The sequence below is a fragment of the Bison bison genome, unplaced genomic scaffold (genome assembly GCF_000754665.1).
Source record: "Bison bison bison isolate TAMUID 2011002044 unplaced genomic scaffold, Bison_UMD1.0 scf7180017864043, whole genome shotgun sequence".
Classification (NCBI taxonomy): domain Eukaryota; kingdom Metazoa; phylum Chordata; class Mammalia; order Artiodactyla; family Bovidae; genus Bison; species Bison bison.
The window spans coordinates 862,198-880,824 of record NW_011494615.1 but is presented as its reverse complement, the minus strand read 5'-3'; the positions used below and the strand labels follow the sequence as shown (position 1 = coordinate 880,824).

At 39.8% G+C, this 18,627-nt stretch overlaps 1 protein-coding gene across 2 annotated transcripts in view; it reads right to left on the bottom strand.

Moving 5' to 3' along the window:
* ULK4 (unc-51 like kinase 4) overlaps positions 1–18,627 on the bottom strand; it is a 511,789-nt gene that overhangs the window by 387,940 nt on the left and 105,222 nt on the right. For both annotated transcript variants that reach the window (XM_010835460.1, XM_010835461.1), the window contains 2 exons: positions 17,002–17,163; positions 7,582–7,764 (listed from right to left, as the gene is read on the bottom strand). In XM_010835460.1, the coding sequence (XP_010833762.1) occupies positions 7,582–7,764; positions 17,002–17,163 (345 nt within the window). The remainder of the gene's footprint in view (positions 1–7,581; positions 7,765–17,001; positions 17,164–18,627) is intronic.

Genomic DNA, 18,627 nt, shown 5'->3' with positions numbered 1-18,627 from the left:
TGAGATGAATTAAAAAAAACAGTGATGTAGAGAACATCAAAGTTATTTATTTCCTGCAAATCTCCAAAGGTAAAATCGATTTGTTTCAATCAACTGTCGTAGGTAAAAATCATTTAGTACAGCCTGGCCATTAAATGACAGTAGCCTCAAAAAAAAAAAAAGAGAGAGAGAGAGAGAAATCATGTGTGTGAATAACTACACTGACATAGTTTTCCCATTTAATGTTGATGGAAGTGAAAAATGTACTAAAATTGTTTTTGGATTACACTTTCCTTAAAGAAGTTTAGCCAAGAATCTAAGTAAAATGTCTCTTATACAACACATTTATTAATGTAGACTGATGAAAATGTGACTACAAACTCATGTTATTAATATGCATTAACTAATTACCATATTTTAAATGAGCAACCTTTAAGTCAGAATGCTTAGTGTCTTTGTGAGAAACAAACAAACAAACAAACCCTGAGCTGACTGGCTTTCAGATTTTTCAAAGTTTTATATGCATGAAATTTCATAGTGATCTTCCATAGTACATCCAAACATCATAAGCACCTTCTGGTTTATTATTAATCACTGTTGTGCTACTTCATCAAAATATGAAACCTGAAACAGCTTCAGTCAAACTAGATTGCTGAAATAAAAATGGACAGCAGCTCCTGCTAAAATTAACAAATCAGGCACAAATTACAAAGGTATCCATAGGCAGTAACGCCCAGAAGGAAATCATCTTACCAACGAGCATGAGCAAATGCACCTTGAAACACGGTATGACTCTTAAAAAGTAATGTTTAAATTGTTAAGTGACCCCAAAGCATATGAAGTGCCAAAGTATGCATCACTGATTGGGCAGCTAAGAGGCACATTCAAGGTCACACACCTCACGGGAAAAAATACATCGCTGAGGCAGATGTTTGAATCCGCGTAACTTGTAAACAAGTTGATGTGAGTGTACTAAGCTCAATTAATTGAAATAGAGCAGAGTAGGGTTCCCAGAGTTTTATATACTTTCAGTTTTCTAATATCAAGAACGAGGCACTAGATTTTTAATGTCTGCTTTTATTTTTTTAAGTCACATGTACAAAACAGTACACCAGTTTACTACAATTTTCATATGCTTTCCCCTTTCTCCCTGTATGCATTTATAGGCATGCGTATGTATGTATGTACGCATATGTGTGCATATAGATAGGTAAGTACATGAAAGGAGAGGGGGAAGGAGGGAAGAAGGAAGGAAGAAAGAAGGGAAAGAAAGCAGTCTGCCATTCTAAACCTGTAATGACATCTGCTGCTGCTGCTAAGTCGCTTCAGTCGTGTCTAACTCTGTGCGACCCCAATGACATCTAGTATCCAACAATCATCCTGATTCACATTACTTGGTCTTCTTAGCTGATTCAAACACTGCTCAGTTGTCTGAAGCTCATTCTCTGACAGATTCTTCAGGAAGAGCTCACGGAAATTGACCTCATCCATGCTCATACCTCTACCTGTGGTCCCTGTAACAGAACACCCAAGATACTGAATATAAAATCCATGGTGACAGCCTCTCAGGGGAGCAGCTAAGACAGCGCATAATTTTACTTAAGAGTTTCTCCTAAAGGAATAATTACAGAAGTCCACACAAAAGAATTTAGCCATAAGAATGCTCTCTCTTGCCAAAAAAAAAAAGGGGAGGGATTCTAAAATGTGCAGCAGTGAACTGCTGGAAAGCACTGGGGTACCTTCACATCATGGACCACCATAACCCTTTGGAAACAATACTGAAGAGTTATACTGAGTTACACACACGTTCCTAACATCACTAAAGAGGAAAAGTATGAACAATCGATCTAATTTCTGTAAAAAGATTCTAAAATAGCACGTGCATGTGGCAGCAGGGAAAAGGAAATATGTCAACGTGTTAACACACATACAAACACACAATAAATATCCATTTGAAAAGTATATACAAAAATTTTGATGAGATTATTTTGGAAACATTAAGCACTTTACTCTTCTGTACTCTATGTTCCATATATTCTGGATTTTCAATACTAAATCCTAAAATTCATGAGTTATAAACATAACCTACTACAAATAAATATAAGTGACATTAGCCACTTTTAGTTTCTAGATACTATAATTAAGGAGAATTGCGATGCCCTCATCCAGTATCTCTCTCCCTTGTAAAACATCAGGAAACATGTTTACAGCACCCTCAAACTCCTCCAGCCCCAGATCTTTAAGATCAAACATTTATACGCCATAAGAGCTTGGAAGAGACCGAAAAATAAAACCAGAAAATATACCAGGTATTTTTAAAATCAGTTTATATGGCACAAGACTGGTAAACAAGCTCACACATAACTTACAAGGTTTTCTCTTATGCCTGGTCATGCCTTCTGGAAGCTACTCATCCAGAGTCACTCAAGCATCTGAACTGTGAAAAGGTTATCAATTCCTTACATCTAGTGATGATGCAAGAATTACATATAAAATACTGTCTACCAAGGATTCTGAAAGTATCCTATGAAGAGTTTCGTTGTCCTTTTTCTTTTTTGAAAACAGGGTAGAAAAACAGTTTGTCATTTTTTTTGTTTTGCCCAATTTTTCTAATTACTAGAATATGTGGAATACATGATTTGTAACAAAGACAGTCCCCTTGTACCATGGCTGTGAACACTCACTTTCACATCACAGAGTCTAGAACTAACACTCATTTCGATAAAGGAATCTTCTGCATTTAGACATTATGGGCAAGCAGATCCTTTTGAAGATGATGACAAAATAAATCAAGCACTGTGATGCACATGGCTGCTGAATAACGATCATCTAATGGCAACCCACTCCAGTGTTCTTGCCTGGAGAATCCATGGACGGAGAAGCCTGGTAGGCTGCAGTCAATGGGGTCAAACAGAGTCGGACACGACTGAAGCGACTTAGCAGCAGCAGCAGCAGCAAGGACAATGATATCCATGTAGCTAATGCAGGTGGTACGTGAAGTTAAATTCTTTGAACACACCAATGTCCATTCAAGAACATAAACATTATTCAGAAGGTAATAACAATACGACCTAATGAATCTACTGTAACATGAAAACATGGCTACAATTACATATTTCAAATGGAGAATCAGAGAGATTAATTACAAACCACACACATGCGTGTTCGGTCATGTCCGACTCTGTAACCCCATGGACTGTAGCCTGCCAGGCTCCTCCTTCTTTCCAGGCAAGAATACTGGAGTGGGTAGCCATTTCCTCCTTCAGGGGATCTTCCCAACCCAGGGATCAAACCTGCATCTCCTGCATTGGCAGGCAGATTCTTTACCACTGAGCCACCCGGGAATCCCTACAAACTGCAAGTAACTATAAATCATAAAGTATGCTGCTAATCAAGTAATCCTAAATTCTAGGTTTTATTGTATGATAAATATAGCACGTGTCTTAATGACTGCTGGTTAAATTACAAGTGAACAGTACTCTCATTGTCTACCTTTCTAGAGAATAATTTAGCATTATTTATGCACAGGCTTCGAAGTATGCATAACACCTGTGGTGACTGATTAGCAGTGGACACAAAGATGCATGGAAATAGGATGCTCACTGCACCAGGCTGAGTACAAACCACAAAGTCAGAGGCAAATAGCTCAACAGTGGGAGAAGGGTTCAATTACCATATGCCACAAAATGAAAACTTATTTTTAAAATGTTCTTAGGGGTATATTTAAAGACATATGCCTAACTATGATAAATCAACACATTTCAATCATAAGTTTATAAATGTGTGCATAAAATACACAGACATATGAACCAAAGACTAAAAGAGATAAACCTACATGGCAACAGTAATTAGCTCTGGGCAGTGAGATTATAGTCTATTTTGTTTTCTTCTTTAGGTTCTTCTAAATTTTCTGCAGTAAACAGTAATTTCTCTCACTTAAAAGGAATGGCAGGGGCCTCTTTGGGGGCTGAATTTCAACACAAAAATCTACCACAATACATAGACACCAGTCCCCCAAATAGACAGGTGTGGTTCTTTCTTCCCATATCCAGCTGGAAGTGGTAAGCCTGGTATCTGTTCCTGGGCCTCTTCCTCTTCCACTCATTCTAGCCTATTAACAACGAACGCCTGGAAAAAATACAATTACCAATAATAAACCCTAAAACACACACCTACATGCAAATATTTGTATTTTTCTTTAAGTAAAAATAAAACTATGGCCACTGTGTCAAAACCCCTAAGGAAAGCCAGTATCACAGCCCTACCATGAGCTGGATCTTCTTCCTACTTCCCTGCCTCTTTCTGCATCCCTTCCCCACTGCTCACTGTGGATAGCACTGCTGTTCTTCCTTCTCTTCCAGGGTCTCGCCAAGAATTCTCACATTTCAGGGACGCTGAACTAAGTACAGAGTCCTTCCTGCACATGTTCACACAGCGCACTCTTTCTTGTCATTGAGGGCTCAGTTGGAACATCACCTCCTCAGAGAGGTTCTCCATGACTTCCTCCTGCCCTCCCCCAGCAAATGGTGTCTGGCTCCACCCCCTGCACACATCCGCCTGCAAGACATCTTATCAACATCGTCCTGTTCAATGTTCTTCAGAGCACTAACACTATCAGAAATTATTCTGTTTCTTGGTTTACTCTCTGGCCTAAGCATCAGCTTTTAACATTTATAACCTCCATCAACTTGACAAAATCACTCAAGGCACTAAGTCTCATTTGAGAATAACCCAGGGTTACAAGTCATTAAGTGTCTAGTCTATGATAAATGTTCAATATGATGGTAGATTGTTTTAATTAATGAAAAATAGAACCTTATCTTTTAAATGACAATTCACCGTATTTAAATGGACAGAGATACATTTTAAAGACTACAGGACAAGACAGAAAAGATGTACAATGGTTAGAGGCCTCGGCACCTGAAGATCAGTATGTCAATGAGTTTGCTGGGGTTTTACTCCACCTCATACATACCATACTGGGTGCTGGATAATGCAGCAGTCCAGAAACACCAATAGCGCATGTGGTGTGCACGCACGCACACACACACACAAATACAGGGGAAACATCAGCTCTCTCAACCAGACAGACAGACAGATACACACACACACACACACACACACACACACAAATACAAAGGAAACATCGGCTCTCTCAAGCCAGAAGATCAGGAAAGGGACAGCCTGGAAAGCCCAAAAACATTCAGACAACAGCTACTTTACTTCAGCCAAGCATCATGAAAAAATCGTGGCCCCTTCAGCAAAGGGCAAGAGGGGAGCCTAGACTCCCACCCTCACGTGACTGTAACAAGGCATCCAACACCCCTCCTTGCCAGGGAAACAGAAAGGACCACAAGGAGAGCTGCGACTTTCATCCCAACCCAGCAGCAACAAGCCCCCCTGGCCCCAACCATGGTATCAGCAGAGATACTGATGGGATGCCCAGACCTCTACCCATATTCGCAGCAGTGATGTTCCTCTCCCCATTCCTGCTGAGATGGCATCATGAGAGGCTAGTGAGAGGCCTCCACCTTTGCCACCTTCCGCAAGGAATGGGGCGCCCACCTGTACCCAACCAGTGTCAGTGGAAGAGCAACGAGGAGCTCTTCCCCCCACCAGCCAGGAAGGCATCAGAGAAGGTGGTGGAAGCCTGGCTTCCCACCCCTGCCCAGCAGGAAGGAGGAGCTCTGCCACGTCCCTGGGGTGTCAGCAGAAGCCCACAGGGCAATCTGGGTTTCCACACCAACAGGGGAGGAACAAAGCAACGCCATCCTTCCCCTGCCAGTTCAGTGTCAGAGGAGACCCGCCAAAACGGGAGATTTCAATTAAACCCAGAGTCTTAAAACATAACACCCAAAATATATGGTTGATACAGAGCTTCCATTTAACAAGATGACAGAGTTCTGGAGCTCTGTTTCACAACAATGCAAATATACTTAACACTACTAACTACACGTAAGAATGGTTAAGAGTAAATTTTATGTTTTTTACCACAATTTTAAAATTTTAAGTAACAATACTAATTAAATGCAAAAGATTATTTCTCAATTAACACAGGTAATTATTCAATCATTAAGATATATGAAATATTAGTTAAACATAAAATAAATATAAAATCATTTAATTAATGCATATTATTTTACTACCTTTGTGAAATATCATGTTTTAAACTCAATCAATCCATACCTGTGTGAAGAAAAATAAACTGCAAAACTCTCAGCCTCTCTTACCACAATTTACACAGCAAAACTACTCAAATGGTACTCTTTCTAATACAATGATAACAACCTTCAGTGACTTGGTAAATTAAAGATCAAAAATTAGATACACAAACTATACGTTCCATGAGGCTCAAATTTCTTAGCAGAATCGAAATCAGACTAATAAAAGCCAAGAACTGGTTTACTCTCTATTTTGATTTTTAAGATCAAGTTTACTATGTAAACATAACAATTATTAACCATAGAAATTTTTAGCTTTATAAAAAATCAAATTTAACACACTGCATTTCATGGATAAGAACCACGGCAAGCACTATATTTAAGTGGCCCCATTCCATGCTTCTTAGCAGTGTTACCTGCTGAGAATGTTTCAGAACACTCTAATTTGACAGCTATTATCCCTCAGAAAAAATTAGATAATTGGTCCAATAAGTGTAAAGAACACTGCATACTACATCACCCTCAGGAAGATTCATAATACACATGAGCGACTGAAAAACTGGGGAAGGTTGTACAACTGAAAATCTCTCTCTGCCTCACTGCTTTCCAAATGCGTGTATGTAGCCAAGGTCCACTATTTTCATCTGCTAACACCTCAATGGACACTAATGTTCAAGGGCAGGACTTCTCCAACCATAACCTTCCAACCAATCCTCTAGAGACCTCCTTAAAATGTCAGCTCTGATTCGGCAGGTCAGGGTCTGATTCGTCCTGATTCGGCTGTGATTCGGCCTGAGGGTCTGCACTTCCGAAACGCTCACAGGTGATGCCCACGTTTCTGGCTCAGGGATCGCTCCTCAGTAGGCGGCTAGAGAAGATACTGAGGACAGTTACAGCAGAGAGTTCTTTGCAGCTGTGTGGTTTGGTGATAGGAACTGAACACTTACAGACTCTACAGTACATAAAATACAGGTATATCAAAGGATTAGAAGGAGACGAAGTTAAAAACAAGAGAAAGGGTGCTCTGAAGGTTCAGTGTGCTGGCGGAGTATTAGGACAAGGAAAGGAATAAAAATGAGTCAGAGTGAGCAGAGACTATAAAGGGACCCCTCCAAAAGGCAGGCAAAGGACATGGGAAGAGAGATGGGGGCTGAGGACAAAGAGCCATGAGAAATATTAGCATGGGGGAAGGATTCATAAATTTTCTAACTTTTCATTACTAAAATGGGACAAGTCGGCAGAGCCATTTACCGGATTTCTATTCTAATCACTGAAAGACTCTTATAACATCTTCAGATGAATGGCCTGTGGTACAGAAGTTTGCAAAATTCAAAAGGGTCCCCTTGAGATGATAAATAATTCCACAGAGATATATTGCTTATGGAGCCACTAAAATTGCAGGAGAAAACAACCATTTTTAAAGTGGAATCACAGGTCAAACCTTTTCTTGTATTAGCCTCTGAAGATGAATCCCACAGGACAGCATTGCACTGAATAAGGTCAACATGTACTGCTGGACTTTGCAGATGGCAGAGGCCAGGGAGTTTATTACTGAGGTCAGTCCCACCTTCTCAATAACATTCTGGAAGGCAGTAGGTGAATGGCGGGTGATTCTACACAAGGCCTGCAGCGAGAAGAAAACAGACACGTTAGAAGACTCCAATGGCACGAGCCAACCCCCAGAAAGAGAGCAAATACTTCTGTGAAAAGGAGAAAAAGGTGCTTAACTTGCTCCTTCATCACTTATCTTGGCATAAGTAATTTGAACAATTTAGACACATTTAAAACAATAATCCAACTTCCAATAAAAATTTAAGTTGGGAAACACAGGGCAGACAGGGAAGTGGGAAGGGGGTTTAGGATGGAGAGGACATGTGTATGCCTATGGCTGATTCATACCGATGCATGGCAAAAACCATCACAATATTGAAAGGTACTTATCCTTCAATTAAAATAGAAAATTAATAAATTTAAAAAATTTAAGTCATAAAACATTAGAAAATCCTACAACTATCATGTACGTTATGCTGCTGCTGCTAAGTCACTTCAGTCGTGTCTGACTCTGTGCAACCCCACAGACGGCAGCCCACCAGGCTCCTCTGTCCCTGGGATTCTCCAGGCAAGAACACTGGAGTGGGTTGCCATTTCCTTCTCCTATGTACATTATGAGTTAACTGAAATGATAAAAGTTTTTCTGTATAGACTCATCAATTATTTTAAGCAATGAAAACATTAAGATAAGCCTTCCATACGTAGACACTAAGTTAAAGGCTGAAGAAATTGTCATAAAAGTAAATATTTAACATTTATTGTTTAGTATGTGAAGAACACGATCTGAGAATATCTAAAGCCTATCTCACTTAATTCTCCCAAATAACATTTGAAAGGTATTATTATTAGCCCCATTTTATAGATCATAAAACTAAGGGACAGCATATTTAAGTAATTTGCTCAAAGGCATAATTTGCTAGCAAGTGGCAAAGATAGAAGTCAAACGAAAGTAATCAAGACCCCTGAGCTAGTTCTCAAGTTCTCACAGACTATTAAAGATGAAATTTACAATTAACAAACTAGTAGAATTTAATAAATACTGTAATGGAAGTGGGCTCAATTATGCTTGGAAAAGCACGAAAAGTTAAGTCAACAGAAGCTACAGAAGGAGAATGATAACTGAGTCAGTTTTTGAAGGTGAGTGGGAAATGGACAGGCGGGAAAGTAGATAAGAAAATTCTAGCCAGAGAGAAGAGAACAAGTATTCACTTGGAGACATGAAGATGCAGAGCAGGTTCTAGGAAGGGCAGGTTGTCTGATGCAACTCTCAGGTAAAGAAGAGACAGAGAGAGTAGGAAAGAGGGGAAAATGATGACTCAGCTGCTGAAGAGATTATCTTTTCCCATTCTTGCCTCCTTTGCTGAAGATTAACTGACCACAGATGCACAGGTTTACTTTCAGGCTCTGTGTTCCACTGATTTGTATGTCTTGTTTTTTTGCCAATACCACACTTTTTTGATTAATGTAGCTTTATAATATAGTCTGAAGCCTAGGAGGGTGATACCTCCAGCTTCATTATTTTTTTCTCAAGATTGCTTTGGCAATGAGGAGTCTTTTGTAGTTCCACACAAATTTTGGGATTATTTGTTCAACTTCTTTGAAAAATGTCATGGGTATTTTGAAAGGAATTACATTAGATCTATGGATTGCTTTGAGTAGTATGGCCATTTGAATAATATTAATTCTTCTAATCCAAGAGAATGGGATATCTTTTCCATGTCTTCCAATCCTCTTCAATTTCCTTCATCAGTGTTTTATAGTTTTCAGAGTGGAGGTTTTTCACCTCTGTAGTTAAGTTTATTCCAAGGTATTTTAATCTTTTTGATGTGATTTAAAACAGGATTTTTTAAAATTTCTGTTTCTGATAGTTCACCATTAGTGTATAGAAACGCAACAAAGTTCTGCCTATTAATCTTGTATCCTGCATCTTTGCTGAATTCATTTATCAGTTCTAATGGTGTTTTTTGTGGAGACTTTAGGTTTTTCTATATGAAGCATTGTGTCATCTGCAAATAGTGACGGTTTACCTTTTCCTTTCCAATTTGGATGCCTTTTATTTTCCTTATCTGACAGCTGAGGGTAGGACTTCCAATATAATGTTAAACAGAAGTGATGAGAGTGAGCATCCTTGTCTGGTTTCTGAAAGGAACCAGGTTTTTTAAAGGAAAAGCTTTCAGCTTTTCACCACTGAGGATGATGCTAGTGTGGATATGTGAAAAATAGCCTTTATAATGTTGAGATATGTATGCCCTATACCCACTTTCATGAAAGCTTTTAGCATGAATGGTTGCTGAATTTTGTCAAGTGCTTTTTCTGCATCTATTGAGATAATCATGTGATTTTTATTATTCCTTTTGTTAATATGATGTACCTGACTGACTGATTTGCAAATGTTGAGCCATCCTTGGATCCCTAGAATAAATCTAACTTGATTATGGTGTATGATCCTTTTTATATATTGTTGGATTTGTTTTGCAAATATTTTGTTGAAAATTTCTGCATCAATGGTTCATCAAAGGTATTGGCCTGGTATTTTTATTTCTGTAGTGTTTTTGACTGGTTTTGGAATCAGGCTAAAGTGGACTTGTAGAATGAGGTATCAGCTCACACCTATCAGAATGTCTATCATCAAAAAGTCTGCAAATAACAAATGTTGGAGAAAATGCAGCAAAAAAGGAACCCTTGTACACTGGTAGTAGAAACGTAAATTGGGGCATTCACTGTGGAAAACAGTATGGAAGTTCCTCAAAATTCTAAAAATAGAATTACTATTTGGCCCTGCAATTCCACTCCTGGGTATATATCTGAAAAAAATGAGTACATTAATTTGAAAAGACAGATGAGCCCCAGTGTTTGTAACAGCACTATTTAAAACACCCAAGATATGCAAGCAACCCCCCAAAAAAGATAAGTGGATAAAGAAGGTGTACACACACACACACACACACACACGATGGAGTATTACTCAGCCATAAAAAAGAAGGAAATTCTGCTATTTGCAGCAATGTAGATGGATCTAGAGAATATTGCTGCTGCTGCTGCTGCTGCTAAGTCACGTCAGTCGTGTCCAACTCTGTGCGACCCCATAGACGGCAGCCCACCAGGCTCCCCCGTCCCTGGGATTCTCCAGGCAAGAACACTGGAGTGGGTTGCCATTTCCTTCTCCAATGCATGAAAATGGAAAGTGAAAGTGAAGTTGCTCAGTCATGTCCGACTCTTTGAGACCCCATGGACTGCAGCCCACCAGGCTCCTCCGTCCATGGGATTTTGTAGTGAAATATATTTGACAAATACTGTACAGTACCGCTTATATGTAGAATTTTTTAGAGTAATACAAACAACTGTGTACAGGAAAATAGAAACAGACTCACAGATATTGAAAACAAACTACTGGTTGCCAGAGAGGAGAGAGAAATGAGGGGTAAGTTAGGGGTATGACATTAAGAGACACAAAGTCATGTATTAAACAGATAAGCAATAAAGACACACTGTAGAGCACAGGAAATTATAGCCATTATCTTGCAGTAGCATTTAATGAAGTATAATGTGTAAAAATACTGAATCACTATGCTGTACGTGCATGTCTGCATGGTAAGTTGCTTCAGTTGTGTCCAACTCTCTGCCAGGTTCTTTCGTCCATGTGATTCTCCAGGCAAGAATACTGGAGTGGGTTGCCATGCCCTCCTCCAGGGAACCTTCCCAACCCAGGGATAGAACTCATATCTCTTACGCTTCCTGCACTGACAGGCAGATTCTTAACCACTAGCACTACTTGGGAAGCCCCATTATGCTGTACGCCTAAAACTGATAAAACATTGTAATATACTTCAATTAAGAAAACAGAATTGTTCCACTATTTCAGTATCATCTCAAATATTATTCAATTCTGGATTAAAAAAAAAAAAGCATTCTAAATGGAGTCCCTAAAGATCATGCTACAATTTGAATTTTTTAAGGAAATTTAGAGATCTCCCTTAAAGTGACTTAAAGACAGTGAACAGTAATTATCATTAGCACTGTAACAATTCTTGGGAGAGGCTTTCAAAATAATACTGACTTGCTATTGATATAAAATATCTACCCAACCATATGGGTTATTTCTTGATGCAAGATTTGTCCAGATTACTTCTAAGTGTATTCAAAGCAATATGAGGGCAACTGTAAGGTCCGGTCTTCAGAAAGGCGCTCAAATGCCTAACTTACCTTCCATTTGGAAAAAGTCATGGAAGAAATAACCTTTAATTCGTCACTCTGGATATAAAACACAGTTGAGAGTTCACAGAGGCTTAAGAGCATATGAGTACTTGTAGTCCCCAAATTTAAAAAAATCAAATCTCAAGAATGATTTTCAGTGATCTGGTGTTTAAAATATTTGCTTATTGAAACAGAGTTTGAAATTACATTTTATAGCTGGAAAGAACATTTTCAGTTCAAAATTCACTACAAAATTTACCTAAAAAGGACACTGTTATCTCTAGTTTTTTCATAAATTTTTTAAGGATAATTGCTTTACAGTATTGCATTGGTTTCTACCAAACATCAACATGAATCAGCCATAGATTTACCCATGTTTTCCAGAATTTTTAACCATCTATTTATTAAAGCAATGTCTAAGAAAGAGACTCAATTCGGAAGTGAAGGCTGCATACCTATTAGACATGAACAGAATCACCGTGGAATAAGTTTAAGAACCATTTCTTTTCTGTCTCTTGAATGATTTATGTTATATCAAAATTACCTTGGGGACTTCTTCAAACTCTACACACTCTCATCTGACCTTTGAGACCTTAAGCTACATGGGAAAGGGGCAGCGGGTGGAGAGAGAGGAGAAGTAGTCAGTGTTGTTGAAGAGCTCTCCTACAACGCCGGGGTGAACCACCACCCTGGAGCACTCATCACTTTGTCACACTCTTCCTCACGGCCCTCCAGAGATCATAAATGGCCCGCCCAGTCACCTCCCTCACTGGAGCCATTCTGTTCAATCTAACTCTAACGGTTTCTCTGGATACCACTGTGGTTCATATAGAGATTCCCTTCAAACCTAATAAATCCAGAAATCCTCTTATCCATTCAACACATTTCCCAAGTCAGGTCCACTCCCTTCAGGTCCATCCTAAGCAACGGATGCCACTCCTGAGGGGGGAGGACTAATTAGCCATCTTTCCCTCTACACCCAGGGCAGTGTTTTCCAAGAGCTTCAAGGCCTAGGGCAGCAGTTCTCAAACTTCAGTAGGCATTAGAAGTGCTTGTTAGAATGCAGATTACTGGGCCTCTCCCTTCAGAGGCTCTGAGACAGTAGCTCTGGGTCAGGGTCCAAAATCCCATGTTTCTTACAAACTCCTAGGTTATTTAATGCTGCTCATCTTAGGCCCACACTGGTACAGGGGACTCTATGGGGCCAAGAGATGACTAGGCCAGTCTGGGTGAGAAGTGGTGGTGGCCTGGATTTCAGGGGTAACAGAGCTGCAGAGAGAGGCACACAGTCCTGGGCTGTATTTGTGAATCACAGTCAAAGGACAGGTTGACTAGCTGGATGCAAACAGCAAAGGGGAAGGAAATACGGAAGATGAAGCAACAAAATGACATCTAGCCTTTGTTTTCCTTCATCTATCTTCCCTTTCCTTCCCTTCCCAAAGACAATACATCAGATTCTGAGGAAAGGGGGCAGACACGGGAATGCGGGCCTCCACTCACGGGGCCCAGGAAGTAGAGCGGCGGTGGCAAGGCAGGAGGATGATGACACAGAGGAGGCGGCCAGAGGGGACGGAGTCTGCTATGCTGAATAAACGAGCTGAACAGGTCAATAAATGTACTGAGAATAGTGGGAACCAGGTTTCTGTCCGAGAAGGGATGTACAGATATAGAAAATGGGAAGTCTAGAAAGAATTCTAATATACTGGATTAAAATTGGAAGTATCAGTATGAATGCATGAGTTTTGTTCCAAATACCTACAATGACAGATGTAAGAATAATTCTATGTATGTGTGAATATGTACATGCGTGTGTGCTTAGTCGCTCAGTTGTATCTGACTCTTGGAGATCCCATGGATTGTAGTCCACCAGTCTCCTCTGTCCATGGAATTTTCCAGGCTAGAATACTGAAGTGGGTAGCCATACCCTTCTCCAGGGGATCTTCCTGACCCAGGGATCAAGCCCACGTCTCCTGCATTGGCAGGCAGATTCTTTACTACTGCGCCACCTGGCAAGCTCCATATGTATGTACGGGTACATACACTTTTTTTCTATCTCTGAATACTTAGAAGGCCTGCAAACAATAAAACCCCAAAGCAGTAAGCACATCACCCAGACTGTGGGTTCTAAACATCAAAGCTTCCTTGGAGAAATGATTGGTTCCAGGGTTGGCAGAGTGAAAATACAAAAGCAGTCCAAAAACTGCATGGTTTCAGAAAGGTATCAAGTGATCAAACAATGACAGAAATAGATCAACAGGACACAAAAGCCAGCTTGGAGGGCTTCTAGTATGATCTGAGCATCCAAACAATGCATAATAACAGTGGTAACAGTAATATGACATTGCACTTCACCAAATAAAACGGGCATCCCTGATCATAATGAAACAAATACACACATATATGAGAGAGAAGGGACAGCGCATCCTTATGATAGAATTCCAACCAATACCAAAGGCCTATTTCTGCACTGCTCTTAAGTACAATGTGCAACAGTTTTTACATGTTTAACGGGTTATAGAAACAAAAAGAAAAATAAAACAAAAAGAATATGGGACCTAGGGAGGTGGGATCGGGTAGGGTAGAAAGGAAGCCCAGGAGGGAGACGATATATGTATACATACAGCTCAATTTGTCATACATCAGAAATTAACACAACATTATAAAGCAATTATACTCCAGTAACAACATACAGCTTTAAAAAAAAAAAAGAATATGGAACAGAGACTGTATGTGGCCACCAAAACCCAAGGTACATACTATCTGGCCCTTTATAGAAAATATTCGCCAACTTCTAACATAAAAGGGATGAAGCAACTGGATAACCATCATACAGCAACCATCACAGAGGCATCTGGCCCAGGCAGGATCCTCGATGGTGCTAAGGAGGTTCAGTGGGAAAACACTAGACAGACCCAGGTTGAGCCTTACCCTAAAAATTACAAGCCCCACAACCTTTAAACTCATAAATGACATGAAGTTCCCAGAAAGGCTGAGAAAATGTTTCAAACTGAAGGAGACCAAAGAAATATGAAAACAATATATTAACACATTACTGAATATAATCCTGGGGCATAAAAGAAGAAAGAGACATTTCGGGGGTAACTGGCAAAATTTCAGTGAAAAATTAATAATGTAGATGAAGGCTGAGAACAAAATATAAGAAGCCCAAGATGAAAGAGTGAAGCTTACCATGTCAGATGAAGAAAGTGCTAGAAGGTGTGAGACTTTGGTGGAAACAACTAGAAAGAACTTTGCCAAGAAAAGAAACCATACTGAGCATAAAGATAAAAATGATAACATAAACCCAATTAAAGCAAGACAGGTTTTTTTTTTTTTTTTAAGTCCAGGATTAAAATGAATGCCTTAAGTAAGATATGACTCAAAGATGCCTTGAGAAAGTTCACTGGTATACTCTGTAACTCTTTCTGACAGTTTCTTCCTAATTACTAATATCACAACTTGGGGAAGGGATTCTAACAATGTGAAGCTCATGAAGCAGATGTCCTTTGTTTAAAGATATTCAGTGAGCAGGATTGTTACCCCTTGATCTTCAAAATAACACGGTAAATAAAAGAACTCAAAAATATCCATCAGGGGCTCTGCTGACGGCTCAGTGGTAAAGAGTCCGTTTGCCCATGCAGGAGACACAGGTACGATCCCTGATCCAGGACGATGCCACATCCCATGGAGCAACTAAGCCCGTGTGCCGCAGCTATTGAGCCCAGGAACTGCAGCTACTGAAGCCCACGCCGTAGAGCCCGTGCCGCACAACAAGAGAAACTGCGGCAATGAGAAGCCTGTGCACCACAACTAGAGAGGAGCCCTGCTCGCTGCAGTGAGAGAAAGCAGGCCTGGACAACAGCCCAAAATCAATAAATAACACTATAAAAATATATATGTCCATCAATACCCAATTTAGCAATATGCAAGTCATTAGCGATTTCAGCAAGACTAGATTCATTCACATGTTTAGGACAGATAACTGAAAACAGGCCAAAAAGGAGAATTTGTGGCAAAAACCCTTTCAAGAGGTATGGCTGGGGTAATGGGGGAACAAATGGATGTACACCCTAGAAAACTTTGGATATGTTTTTATATGAGATTTTTTTTTTGGGGGGGTAAAGAATACATGAGCACTAATTAGAAAGATTTAGTAGACAAGGAGAGGTTAAAGATTTAGGAAACAGCAAAAATAACATTTGACTGAAGATTCTCAAGAACAGATAGAAGAACAATGGAGAAGTTTCTCTGAGAGGAGAAGGGGCAGCTCATCAGTTGTAGGAGGAAGGGAAGAACTGAGGCAGGACAGGTATGGAGGCAAACAGGTCCACAGACGCGGAAGACATACACAGGGATAACTCCCATTGGATGTCTCCATTGTTATCTGGGAAGGATGGAGGAAGTCACTTACTGAGAATGAAGGAGGGAAAAGTGTGGCAATGGAGGCTTAAGGAATAAAGATAAGTCTGAAACTTGGCACAGCAAGAAGCACAAGGATGAGTCAGCTCGAGAAATACAGAGAGGCTACCAGATAACACTGAGAGCCCAAATAAGACTGGTGATCAAAAAGAGCATCTAAATAAATCACGAGAAAGGCCTGAATCATTTTCACTGATGCTTATATTGATACAACCAGGTTAACACACCTGCATACATAATTATCTTTTACACCAAGTCATTATAACCATGGAAGTGAAGCAGTAGACAACTGGGATAAAAAAACTACAAAATCATAGATGCCTGAACTTTAACATGAATTCATTTGAACCATATGACAAACCCAATGAACATAAAATCCGAAAGACGGAGCTAACAAGAAAAGTCAAGGAGCACTAAAAATATACCCGACCAAATGCTATACCCTATCCACTACTGCAGTTTTCCACTACCACCTCCAAATAGTTCTTGGAATCCTAATGTCAGGGTCACACAAGATCCTTTTGGAATGTCTCGACGGTCCTCTTGCCTCAGGAGAAAAATCAAATTACTGTTCTCACCAACTGCTACTCTTGAGATTTCCACCTATTCAATGAAATTCACTCTATCTCTAGCACAGTTCTTCAAACTCGGTATTTAAATACATGCAAATATATCCCCCAAAGACGCTCCATCTTACCGATATTGCTGTTATCCTAAGAGAATCAACTGTGGAATGTTTGAATAGGTACCATAAAACAGGCCCAATTTCCCCAGTTATAAAGCCCTGGGCCTGAGCAGAAAACGTAGTGCAGACATTTTCAATAATCTTTGCTGCCATGTGATTCACAACACGTTCCTCCTACAGAGAGAGAGAGAAGAACACAAGGAGAAAATTAAATAGGTATTATTAATATTTAGGATGGCAAATAAATACACGTCATTTCTTCACAACCATTGCTTCATAAATAAAGACGTGACACCAAGACCATCACCTGCCCCTGGATGCATAGGGTGTTTCTGGAGGTGTGGCCATTTTCTCAGGCTTCTATAGAACCATTACATTTGGTTGATCGTTAAACATAGTTTAACATAATTCTCCATATATTGTTGTTGTTGCTGTTGTTTAGTTGCTAAGTTGTGTCCGACTCTTTTGTGACCCCACGGACTGTAGCTTGCCAGGCTCCCCTTTCTGTCCATGGGATTTCCCAGGCAAGAATACTGGAGTGGGTTGCCATTTTCGTCCCCAGGGGATATTCCTGACCCAGGGATCGATCCCACACCTCCTACATTGCAGGTAGATTCTTTACTGCTGAGCCACTAGGGAAGCCCCTAATTTTCCACATATTTCCATAAAAAGGTTGAAATAATCTAGAAAATACACATAACTTATAGTATAACAAAAACTTGACGATGATTTTAAAACCATAAAGAGTATGCAGAAAAATCATCAGAAGTTACTCTGGGCTGGAAATAATTAGCTAAAGACCACCTAAATACAGGGCATCAAGGAAAGTCCTAAGAAAGAAACTGCTCCAGTGGTGTGACCAAATTAACCTCAACTAAAGGCTGTACTATATTGTCCTGATAATGCTTAAAAGTCTCAAAAAGGATCAAGCTATTTCCAGGTAACTTAAATGAGTCCAAGAAAAAGCACAAAAGCACTTAAAAGACTTTTTAAAAAAAGGCACAAAAGTACTTGCTGCTGCTGCTAAGTCACTTCAGTCGTGTCCAACTCTGTGTGACCCCACAGGTGGCAGCCCACCAGGTTCCCTCATCCCTCGGATTCTCCAGGCAAGAACACCGGAGTGGGTTGCCATTTCCTTCTCCAATGCATGAAAGTGAAAAGTGAAAGTGAAGTTGCTCAGTCGTGTCAGACTCTTAGCGACCCCATGGACTGCAGCCTACCAGGTTCCTCTGTCCATGGGGTTTTCCAGGCAAGAGTACTAGAGTGGGGTGCCACTGCCTTCTTAAAAGACTTAAAAACAAAATGCCCAACAACACAAAAATCACAATATTTGACATCTGATTAAATTCACACACAGAACAGGAAAATATGACTCATAAGAGAAAATTCAGTGATAGAATAAGAAAAAAGCATTTAAATGGCTATTATAAATACAGTCCATATACTGAAGAAGAAAGAAGCATGTTAAGAATGAAAGAAATAGATTAAAAAATGACCCAAGTCAGAAGACTACAATGTTTAATATGAAAAATACACTGAATTGGAATATCATCAGACTCTGCACACTCAATGACTAGAGAAGATTAGTGAAGACATAGCAATTAGCAAAAACAAACAAAAAGCTAGAATACTGGAGCG